A 12,841-nucleotide genomic window follows, 5' to 3' on the forward strand; every position below is an offset into this window, starting at 1 on the left:
TCTGCTCACCCTCTTGTTGTTACAAAACCCTGACTTTCTTAGCCTTGGTCCCCAATCACTTATAAAACATATTTTTTCCATTCTATGAAAGTCAGTGCTGACTGAGGCTAACATTCTGCCTAACATCTCCTTTTGTGTTTTTTACAGAAGCAAGTCTTTGGAACAACTTGGGGGTAGTTAAGTAAGTAATTAAAAGTGTAATGCCATGTCAGCAACTAAGGTTATTCTCATGGCAGGAACTGTGTTTTTTCACAAAGGGTTATATAATATATATATATATATAATATATAATATGTTTCAAATGAACATGTGATAAAAATTCTAAAACTTTTCCAGGTAGAACCTTAACATGGGGGTAAGTAAGTGATGACTTTTCATTTTTGGGTGAACTATCCATTTAAGATGCTAACTGTGCAGCATATGAACATATAAAGATGATCATGTTGCTGGAAGAATTGAATGTCCAACTAGCACTGTTCCTAAGTGCTACCAACTTCTAAGCTCTGTACTTCCCAAGACTCTACTTTGATGCCTATTTAAACCACAATAAACACTAAACAATCAAAATGGCAAATCAAAACTCTTAAACCACAATGCCCATCCAATGATGGTGCAGTATGTGACTGAAGTCAAAACAATGTTCCACAAGAACTCAGCTTTGATTATGTAATACATTGAGAGATTGGGCCTTGCATATTCATTAGCACTGTAGCCGGCGGCGTCTGGTTTGGTCTCAGCACCATGGACAGTGGCACTCTGCAAGGGCCCATCTGAACATTGAGTTAATGATCAAGGCCATAGCTGTGATCGGTGAATAACACAGTCAGTGATTTCAATTCATTTGTGATTAGTAGCTCATAAATCTTCAAGCCTTCATCACAATATCTGGACAAATTTAATAAATGCAACGATAATGATAATGATATTAGCCTGATTTAATTCTCAACTCATCTCAACTGAGTCACAGCAACACCACCCACATAATGTGTTTTGCCTAAACAAGTCAACCTCCAAATGTTATTCCCACCTCACTTGCTTCACAACATAATTTCCACATGGAGTCAATTATGGCCCCCAATCACAGAAGACACAGAAGTGGCGGTGAGTCCCACAAGGCTCTGTGTGCTACTCAGAGTCTGTTGTGCTGCTGATACAGCAAAAAGGCTAAAATGAAGGTTGTGATGTATGTGTGGTGCTTGATAAGAAAAACAGACGTAGTGCCCCTGAGTAGCACAATCAAGACTACTGACTTTACAACTCCACAGGCAAACTCAAGGGAAATGAAGCAGAAAACAATCCATGGAGATGTAATTTCACCACAGTGCTGACTGAACGCAACCTCAGTAATGATAGTCCAACTGCTATGCTTACATTAAACTGAGATCGAAGATCCAGCACTACCGTGGTCCTTGACTCAAAGACAGTGACATAAAATGGATAACCAAATAAAATATTTTGCATTGAAAAAAATGCATAAATGCAGTGTGCTGCTTTGAGGGGATTCTTGAATTTTGTGCGAAACAAATGTAAAATATTCTGTAAGTAAAAATGACACTTACATATGGGGCTGAATCCAAACTCTCTGTATTTACCACAACAGGGGGAGGATTTGCCTGCAACAGAAAACAGTCCAGTTATGACATTAGTTTCAGCACATTCTCCGTCCATTACAAATTGCACCTGGAGCAAAATGTGTTTAGTAGAAGCAGAAACTAGGAAAATCCGTGTTAAACTTGCAGTTCTACTCAGCTAAGGTAAAATTACTTACTCTCCACATGACGCTATACATACAACCACTGGCACTCACACCAGATTAACACAGCGCGGCCAGCATACATACGTACATGGCATTTTATACTGCAGAACATGCAATGCTGAAGCATGAATGCTATTACGAGCCTTTTTTCTCTCTCTCACTCAATCACTCTGTCTTCCTCTGTGGCTCACCACTTCCTCCGGCTGGTTAACACAGAGATGCTATTAGTTAAGGGGAATGGCCGTAGTACTTTACCCGACTCTGGGGCCGATAATCCTTCAGCCCCATCAACAAGCAGTGGAATGGTAGGGATCAAGTGGGAAATGACCAACAGGAAGAGAGCAAAAAAAAGCAGGGAGGAGGGAGAGGGAAAATAGAGCAAAAAAAGACCTGTGACGTCGGTGGAGGGATGACAGCGGGCTCCGAAGGGACAGTGGAGATTGGGATCACAGGGATTATGAGAGTGGAGGGTGGGACAGCATCTGTCTGCTGAACAATAGCATGGAAGGGGAGAGGTCAGGTCACATATATACACAACAACACAACAGTACAGCATTGCATAGGAACAAACCAAGGGGGATGGGTGAAAGTGGGTATCTTTCCGAGTTTGTGTGTGTAAGACAGCAGCAAATCCGAGGGGCGTCACAGCAGGGAGCTGCGAAACACTCTGTTTGCGATTATTGGAGAATTTCAGACAAGTGGAGAATGAAAATGAGCATGTGAATGAGAATGAGGCTGTATAATACATGCAGTTGCAAATGGTACAGTTATGATGACAGAACAGTGGCCACAAATATTTTTGGATGGACAGTGCAGTGAGAATTCCATATGCAAGGCTAAAGTCTCTAGTGAACTTTGTTTTTTTTCATGTGCCGGATAGAATGCTCTTTTGACCACAAGCGAATATGAACACGTTTAACGAATGCACACTACAACTGCTTTGTGATACCCTTTTAGATCAGTCAAGGGCAGGCGCTGACGATGCACAGACAAGAACTGCCCGCGTGTTGAGAATGATCCGGAACGCAGAACACCGAAGTATACTTTGGCATTAACAGTGATTAAACGGGGTGTTCTACTTCATGTAACAGGAGTGCTTGACTATATAATCTTCTTGTCCTATAAAGATTCATTTGATAGAAAGTTTTATGCCCAAAACATACTCTACACAAGTATGTAAACACCAATAACTCTAGCTAAGCAAAACCAATTTCAAGTGTTGTTGAATTCCAAAATGTGTCAGAATGGATTTAACAATGTAACACAAATACATTGCATGTTGCATTCACAGCATTGCCACAAGGGGTGCTACAGTGTTTGAAAAGAATCTTGCTCAGCAAGTTAAAGTTTGTCAAACTGTTGACATGTTTATAGCTAGCCACTTGTATAAAAACATGTGGAACAGAAATTTTAAGGCAACTCCAGCATCATTATGGTTCGTCAACACAACAGTAATGCAAGAACGCACTAATATGTAAAATGGGCTTGCAATGTGTTGGCCAAGCATAGAGTATGTTTGTAGCCTTACGACCAAAGTAAACTTCGGTTTTCTGAGTGGTGCTACATCAATCACACAGAGCGCAAGACGCAAATTTCCTCATCAGCACAGAACATGAATACTGTCCGCGTGCAGCTCAGTTTTTCTAGACATGTAGACAGTCCGCGTCCGTAAGCATTGTCTGCACATGCACCTGCTGTTGACTGTACGCAAAGCAGTTGTAGTGTGCATGCTTCAAACACGTCTGTACGGGCTCGAGGTCAAAAGAGTATACTTTAAAAAGGCTGAGTGCTCAACTGTGCGTGAGATGTAACAGCATGTGGAAAAATAAAGTATACTATAGCCTTTAGAGTGTTTGTGATGGCTCTGGCTACTTGTTATTGAGCTGGGACTTCTTGTTTATTGAGCTGTGTGATGACAAGGAGAGGAGTAAGCTTTTCCTACACATTCATGGGCGTGAAGACACATACACTGTAACACTATGACAGGGCAGATGTCCACGACACACTCTGACATAGAGCGCGGTGGATGACTTGGAGGAGTGCCTCTCTCTTTGGCACAACACTCACAATCACTCCTCGCTGGGACCACAGGTGCTTCTCAGCCACTGAAGCACAATATGCGCAGATTTCACAATTAACTAGTTGTGTATCTATTTGGAGGAAACCTTGGAGGTAATCCTGTGAAATCAAATTTAATCAGGCCTGGCTCCCGCTCAAAGATGTATGGTGAGCCATTGTATCTTATCGGTGTGCAATTGTCATTAAAAAAAAGTGCTCTGTATTACACTGGGATATTTGTGTACATGTCCCATTAAAGTACCTCGGAGTACCATTAAAACACCAAGGCAGGTAAATAATATGGTAATAATCATTCAGTCCTATAATATTCATATGATATTACATGGCATTACCATTTGATCACTTTAACATTGTACTGTCACAGTACTTTTTTGTAAGAGATGGTACTTGCTAGGGTGGGTTATCATTCTGAAAATGACTGATGCAAAACAATACAGGAAGCCTTTGATTTTACGAACATTTATACTTGTGAAGTCTGGAACTAGAAACTCCTCTTGTGCATGGAGAGGTATGTTTATTGGCATAATATGATTCAGGTCACTTTATGTACAGCAGTCTCTTTAAATGTTTTTTAAAAAAAAATTAAACATTCTAAATAAATTTGAATGGTTTCAGTCACCCATTCAAACTTTTAAAGTCACAAATATAGGTAATAAAAAGCAGTCTACTAATAATTTATTTCACAATAACAATGTAATGTGTAACAGTTTTCTCTGAAACCTAGGACATCACTGCTACTCATGCCAATGCAATGCAATTACACACAACATTGTGCTGACTAAGGAATATACTTATCAACTCACAAGTAAGGTTTGCTGAAAAACGTTAATTAAGAGCGATGTTAAGGGGTAAAACAAAACCGAGGGTGGTTTGATTGCTGTGGTGCCTAAACCACAAATCATGCTCTGCACACAGACTAAAATTAGATCTCATCAATGGCATCGACTGGAGTCCCACTTAAGCGCTCCACTATAGACCTTTAATTGTGGGATTAATTGCTTTAAATAAATCTCACATGAAAAAACAACACATTAGGTATGAGAAGCTTGACAATCAAGCTGATAATAACTGACATTTGAATCAGGAAAAAAAATGCATATGTACAGTAATATGCAACAACCCACGTGTATGCTAAGAGAAAATAAAAAATGCAGAGCCAAAAAACTACAAATTAACGACAAAGGCACTCTGAAACACTAAAGGAATAAATATGAAGTCCAGTGGAGTAGACGAAAGACAGACGTCAGTCAATCTCAGCATAACCACTGAAAGAGATATGCCATAGTCATCATAATCAACAAAAATGCTAAACAGCAAACCAGTCATGAACGTAAAGCTAAAGTACGACCTATATTTGACACCACAACAAACAGCAGGATTGCATACTGATGCAAGGATAAGAAAGCAGATCTGCTCGTTCCTCTGCTCTTTCTCATCCTAACATACCTTATCAAATGACACAGAGGCCCAGAGAGTGTCAACCCTGCCAGAAAACCTCTCCCCCGGCCCGATCACTTTGGCCGTGCTCATGGTGGGGCTTTTCTTCACGCTGTCACGTAGATTGAGGAACTTGGTTCTGGTTTTTCCTATGTTTGAGGGCAGGGTGCAGGAGTTGTAGGCAGGCTCCTGGGTCAGCATCTGCTGGAGATGTGGTTGCTTGAGGATAGAGGTGGTGGGTAGTGGGTTTTGTCTGAGGTTGACCCTTGGATTAGAGACATTTCTCCTCTCATGAACCGATCTCTCGCAGCTGTCCACTCTCCGGCCACCGTATTCATGGCCAGAGTAGAAAGTTGTCATGTTCAGAATGTGGACGAAACGTGAAGCAACAGCGTCAAATTTAAGGAAAACAAGGTCAACGGTGAGAAGGCTGCAGTTGGTGCAGCACCTTGGCAACAAACGAGTGGAGGGAAATTCAGTCCAGGCTCTCACGCGTTCATGTGCCAACCCTCTTGCTCTCTCTGTGTCTCTCTCGTTCACTCTTCCTCTCATCTTTTTGCATTCTCATGCCAATTAGAGAGCTCCAATAGGCACAGCCATCAGGCGCGGAGGGGCTTTTTCCCGGCATGAATAATCAATGCTGGAGCTCAGATTCACATACAAAGCCAGCCCACTGAAACCACGCCAACATGCAGAGAGTGACTGTATCCTAGCATGAGGGGAATCCATATAGTAAACAGCTCCTCACCAACAGCACATATCCACAGATGGAAATGACAGGTATCTATAAATTAAGGAGAAGTGACTAAGGTTCCTCGAGTCGACATGGCTTTTTTAGTTCACAACAACACTAACCTAGTTTCTATCCACTTTTCGCGCTGTTTTGTTATTGACAAAGTGAAAATGCGTAAAAAATGTTTGTAAAATTTGCAGTCTTCTGCTTGTTTCCATTCAAAATGGTGAGCGTGATGATGTCATGCTTAAAAAAAAAAACACTGTCACATAAGTTTTGGTTTATCGCAAAAGAAATCTGTCCTTAAGCCGTTTCTATACAGAAATGTGTGTATATCGCTAATTGTGTACCTTTCGCCTCCCAGATGTCCCTAATTTTTTCCCCGAAGTCTTTACAAAATGGGGAAAGTATTGAGAAAATTCATTGTAATTAGCCAGCTTACTGTCATTTTAATTTCACATATAAATGCAATCAGATGAGGAGGAATTGCAATCAAAAGGGAGCAGTTGCCCTTCTGAAAGATGTTGCGCCTATCTCAGGTTGCCACCGGTTCCGACCCGAAAGCGAATTGTTATGGCCCTGTTCAATCTGGCAACCTGCACCAAGTAGTGGGGAAACATTCGGTCTTAGTATAAGGACCATCCATCGATGTGTATATGCTGTGTGCACAGCTATTAAAGAAAAACTGATGCGGTGTAATATACGAGTTTACATTTATGATATATTCCTGATATTCAATAGGCTATTTTGAACAATCATCTAATCTAAAGCATTGCCATCACAACTGCATTATGTCCCGCATATTTGTCCCACAACTTTTAATGACCAACTGAACTTGATTGTCATCTAAATCAAAAACAGCGTATTGTATACTGTACAGTGTATGTTATTATTTGTATATTGTTGAGTGTAATTATGTGTATAACAGATGTTTAAATTGCGTTGTGTTAATTTGATGTTATTGTAAATTGGTATATGTCCCATCACTGTCACGACTGCTATGTTGATTGGAACTGCACCCAAGAATTTCACACACCATTGCACTTGTGTATATGGCTGTGTGACAATAAAGTGATTTGATTTTGATTTGATTTGAAAAAATTAATTTCTATTGGACAAATAGTTCTGATAGTTTATAATCTTGAAAAAAGTGTACTACATTCTGAGAATGTCATTCAGCAGACTTTTTTGTCTACAAAACAGGGTAAAGCTAATTTATGTTTGTGTAAAGAAAGGCAATTATATAGGCCTAACAATATTATTTTTTTCAACTGGTAATTTATTTAATTTAATACAGGGAATTTTGCTGGCATTTTTAAAAAAATAAAAAAAATCATTTTATAGAATTGGGCTATATGTTAGTGTTCCAAAAAACCACACTGAAGCTTTTCTCCTAGTATTGTGTATTTATTTTTAATTTAAAACATCTTTGTGCATAGAAATGATATGTTTTTTTGTATTGTGGGCTAATTCCATGACTGCCGTCTATTATTTTGAATGGTGTGGAAAAGCAACTTTAATAAATAAACGGATGGCTACCATGATTAATCGCAAAGAGTGGCCATTCATTTGTTCTCCGTGCACTTGTCGATGACAGGTGCATGATACGAGACATTTGTGTTGGCACTCCTGGAAGTGTCATGACGCAGATGTGTTTGCAGTATCGTATCTGTGCAGGTACGCAGTTAAGACCAAACATTTTTGCGTTAGTGCCCATTTTCTCGACATTTGAAGTATCAACAGTGTTTATGCACTAGAGATAAACAGAAAAATATTGTCAACACTTGCAAAAATTTACAATTCCATCAGCTATATCTGTAAACTTTTTGATGCGCTACACCTTTTGTCGCAAAAAAAACCTAGGATGGAAACAGTTATTGTGGGTGGCTTTTCTCTGATGTTCTGTTATCGTAGTAAGTAGGGCTGGGTCTCGCCAAACACCTCCGTTACGATCAATATTACGATCTATATCACGATTTCATAATAAAATCGTGATTGAAACGGCACCAAATGAATGAGAGAGACCTAGCATGTCCTTGGGAGAAAGAGCAAATCTGCAGCTTCATTTTCAATCTCTCTTTATAGAAGCGACTCACATGATCTCAGAGTTTGCAAATTGATGAATAAAAATAGATACAAGGATCTAAATTATCAATACAATATGCGAGAAAAAGTTTCATGATACATCGATATATTATTGTATCTGCATAGCCCTAGTTGTCAGTTTAAATAAGACAATATAAAGCAATTAAGTTAATTATTCATTAGATTTTCACAACTGAAATTGACAAATCTTTATTTGAGGTCTGAATTTCCTTTTCACATTGATTGGGGTTACTCAGTGTGGGAAAAAAATACATTCAAAATGCCATATAAATTAATGCTTATTACATATGGATCCTTTTGTGACAAATGGCTTGTCACAGTGTATGGATGCAAAGGATATTTCCTTTGGGAATATTATGAATAGATAAATTATACAAAATAGCCTGGAATAGCTGCGTTGACATGACAACTCGGGTGATTGGATTGGAGGCTGATTTTATAAGTGGATTTGAATTGATGAGCCGAGTTCGCCAAGCTGCTAACAACCGCTGCTTCTGCATTTAGAGTAGTATGCATGTCAGCTCTGATGAACTTATACAATCAGCAGGTTAAAGATTATTTTAATTATGTAATGTTAAATTGCCAAGTACACAGAATTACATTTCTCAATAAAGAAGTGAGCATCAGTCTATGTGTACTTACAAAGGACACTGTTAAAAGTAGCTGTTGTCCTTTATATGCGCCCAAAGTTTTATAATAATAATCAAATTATTAATAAAGATGGTGGCAATAATAGTCCTGTGACTCTCTGAATACTAGTGAAACAAAATTATGTTTTAAAGAACTTCTCATTTCACAGTACATTGCTGGTGAAATTGAGAGGCTTACATCTAAAATTGCTAGAATTTGGTCAGGATTAGGATCAACCTTACAGCAAGCAGTTTCACCTCAGGGAACAATACAACTCTAATGCCACCTACTGGCCACACACAGCTCTTTGACAATTTTGCTTTGATGTCCTCAACTAATAATAAAAATAAAAAAAACTATTTTGAATATATTCATTTGCATGAAATTATTTAAGGGAATGAATGTCAGTTTGAAAAGTACAAAGCACACGCAACAATTCTTGACATAGATTGAATATAATAAAAAATGTCCAGGTCATAGAAGTCACCAAAATCAAAGAAAGAAGATGAGACATTTTATTTTGAATTAAGAAAATGCAGCACGTTTAAAACTATTAAGATTCTGCACAACAAAGGGACAAATTGCCATTAGTGTAATCCGAAAAAATGTAATATTGTAATAAAGTAATTAAAATCATCTTGTGCAGACCCAATTGTTGCTATTGTTTTGTTTTTGTTTTTAATTAATCAGTGTAATATTATTTATCAGCAAAAATTACATTAAGTATAACAAATACTAAAAATTTTAATCATTTAAATAATATATGATTCATTTATTTTTAGCATAATAGTACATTTAAAAAATCTTAATGGTCCTAAAAATGGGTTTAATTTCGCTATGCAATTTTTTTTTATCTATTTTATTATTCCGGGTTGAAACATGATGTGGGCATGTTTTTGACAGATTTTGAGAGATTCACCACTCAACTGGTTCAGAGACTGCTCTATGCTCTTTTACATTGTGTGAGCATGCAAGATTTAATTTGTTCAATTACCTCTCTCCCCTTCAGCTGACCAGGAGCTTTATATTATATCCTCTTGGACTGACTAAACCTGTAAACGGAGGGTTTAGGCAAGAAATTGTGACATCATATGCAGTGCCATTACCAGTGACTCATTATCATATGCCCTAATCATACAATGACAAGTGAAGCTCATTGATAAAAGAAATTATTAGGACAATTAATCACATGGCCTGTAGGCCACAACTGACAACTAGCGTTTTCCATGGCAACAGCATGGCAACCACCGGCGCTGCACAGTGGAGCCTCATTTGCTTCACTTTCCTGTTAATACTGCAGGGTTCTGGTTTCCTCTATAATAAGAGCTGAATCCATGAGATCAAACCAGTGGTTCTCAAAGTGTGGGGCGCGCCACGTAGGGGGGGACGCAGATGTATTGTAAGGGGGGTGCAGAAGACTGGTCCTGCGTGCGCAGCTCTTGACATCCCAAAGCGTTCATGGTGCTTGGTGTAAACAAGCCATTCAGGCGTGCGTGCCAGTTTCAAATGGGTGAAGAGGTGAATTAACTCTTCAATTTCGGTCTGTTCCACTCACAACACTATAATTTGGCTTCAGAAGAATTGAGGTCTAAGGCACGAGTGTTATGGACAACTTTAAGGTGCTCTGATGTGTGCTTTTGGAGCTTGGAAAGCCACAATCATGATTCTCTCATCCCTCAATCTTGTGTTTCACAGATGAAAAAAGTCATACTGGATTTGAACGACGAGGGTGAGTAAATTATTTCAGAGAGGTCAGTTTTTATTTCAATGGTAATTAAAGTTTGTCAGTATAATTAATAAAATTTTTGTACAGAGGTTCTGACCATGGCTGAAACAGCGCATCGACGGCGCTGTCACATGATACGTGTTACTTTTTTTTTAGCACTAGCCAGGATGTGCCAATCACAGTCATTTAATATTGCTGGATGAGGATTTTTAAAATAATTTTATAGAGACTGCTGAGGCTTATTTCCATTCACATGTTTGAATCCTTACAATTATCAGTTTTTATTAAAAATAACTATCTAGTGTAAAAATGTCTCCAAGGAGATATAAAACTTTTTGATAGTTAAATGCGGATAAATGGGGGATTCGGTTTTCTGAGCGGCCACACGCCCTCCAGACGAAGAACACTTTGTGTCTCATGAAATACAACAATAAGTCTTTGGCTGACAACATGTGCAATTTGCAATATGTTCATGCCCAGGGGTCGCTACTGCAGCAGTATCACTTTCATTAACTTTTTTTTTTATGTTTTGAAAGTATATAGGCATAATTTTTGTTTTTATGTATTTATGTAACACAGAAAGTATTCACAAAATAACAGAACAACCTAGTGACAGAAGTTCATAATTTAGATAATTATTTTTTTATTTTTTAAGAGTGTAACTTTTATTTCAGCTTTCATTGTATTTTTAAATAAAAATAATTTTAATAATTTTAATAATTTTACGCAAAAGTTTTTCTTGTTTTAAAGGGGGGCGTGAACCGAAAAAATTGATAGCCACTGGCTTAAACTAAACAGGCAAGTACATTTTATATACAAGTGGCTCATAGAGCATTTGGGTCTGTATGAATTAAATAGAAATCTATATATATAAAACAACATCTATTTGAAAGCCCTGTCTAGTATGTTCCAAAATTATTACAGTACAAAAAGTTGTAGTATAACACATAATAATCAATCATAGTGACTTCACTGTAAAACTTTGGTCTTTGGGCAAAAACAGCCTCAGATCTTAACAATTCAGATACTCTAAAACATTTTTAAACTTAAAAGATGCATAAAGCTCAGTAAACAACACTGACAGCTCAACTAGAACAAAGGTAACTATGTTGAAATAAGAAAACAGCAGAAAGGAATAAGACACTGACTAAACACTGAAACACACACACACAAAAAAACTCATCAGTTGCATATTAAGAATATTACCTCAACATTTCTGCATTCTCCTAAAGGCACCTTCTGCATAAGCCCACAAAACGTACCTGAATTGTCCTTAATACAATGCAGTCAGCGAAAGTATTGAGGCCGGTGAGGGTAGCAAGCACCCGGCGCCAGCGGGATGGAGTCGGTTTTGCAGCCTCCTCAGAGGAACTACGTATTGACCACTGTCTATTCTTGGGCCCAGCTGAGCCACCATGAGCAGAACTGGTGCTGGTGCCTCGACTTCCCCTGGAATATAGGTTGTTTCCACTGAAGATGTAGTTCATCGCTGTGGAGGAACTATGGATGCACACGAGTCACTTTTCAGGAGTGGTTTGATGACAAAAACAGGAAAACAAATCTAGCCAGAATCTGAGAGTGCTTCCAAACAACTTCCTTAATTATGATTGTGGCTTCCTGTGCTGTGTGTATCATAAGTTTTCATCTGAACAAAGCCTCAAGTGTGCTGTGTACTCGTGACCGCAGGATCTTAAGACACTCCTTCATTCCCCTTCAAAACTTGCTCTGTGATACAGCTACACCCATCCAACACTGTTTTGGTTCGAATTCCCAAAGAAAGAAAGTGAATATTCTGAGCAAAGCTAGCTGCTCTTTTATCAGTCACAAGTAGTTGGGGATGCAAACTCAAAGAAGGTGATCACTGGCTGGGCAAATTACGAGTTGGCACTACCTTGTTCCACTGAAGCCATCTGTGCAATTCTGTGATCCAGCAAGATAATAAATTTGAAGGCCAAGGAATGATTGACAGCTGTCTGTCCAAGTCCAACTGGGAATGTCACTCTGCCCAATGAACAATACTTACAAGCAATAAAGTGAAAATTAGACCCAGATAAAAATAAATTAAAAAAAAGGTAAAATGAAGTTCAATATCACTTGTCGTTTAGGTCCTTCCTCTGACATGGTTTTCCCATATTACCAAAAATGTCAGTTTAAGCGAACTATAGGAATAAGTCAGTAATTAGAAAATACTAACAATACTTGAGTAACCATAAATTGAGGCATCGCAGAAACGTACAAAGTATTCCTTAGGGCTGGATCAGTTGGGTAAACATTTGTTGTGCACGCAGTAGCCGATCTTTAACAGCGCTACTCAGAAGGAACCTCTTCCATTCAACAGTTCCGCAGATGTGCCACAGGTGCCAGAGGAGTTGGC

General features: G+C 38.5%; 1 protein-coding gene across 23 annotated transcripts in view; it reads right to left on the reverse strand.

The window, feature by feature from the left end:
• The window catches only part of LOC127441476 (discs large homolog 1-like protein), a 151,817-nt gene that overhangs the window by 59,112 nt on the left and 79,864 nt on the right, over positions 1 to 12,841 (reverse strand). For 11 of the 23 annotated variants that reach the window (XM_051698946.1, XM_051698955.1, XM_051698949.1 and 8 more), the window contains 2 exons: positions 2,147 to 2,245; positions 1,560 to 1,613 (listed from right to left, as the gene is read on the reverse strand). In XM_051698946.1, the coding sequence (XP_051554906.1) occupies positions 1,560 to 1,613; positions 2,147 to 2,245 (153 nt within the window). Of the gene's footprint in view, positions 1 to 1,559; positions 1,614 to 2,146; positions 2,246 to 11,729; positions 11,955 to 12,841 lie in introns of those variants that run through there. The other 12 variants (XM_051698953.1, XM_051698960.1, XM_051698963.1 and 9 more) reach the window with 4 other exon arrangements.

This window comes from Myxocyprinus asiaticus, chromosome 5 (assembly GCF_019703515.2).
Source record: "Myxocyprinus asiaticus isolate MX2 ecotype Aquarium Trade chromosome 5, UBuf_Myxa_2, whole genome shotgun sequence".
Taxonomy (NCBI): Eukaryota; Metazoa; Chordata; class Actinopteri; order Cypriniformes; family Catostomidae; genus Myxocyprinus; species Myxocyprinus asiaticus.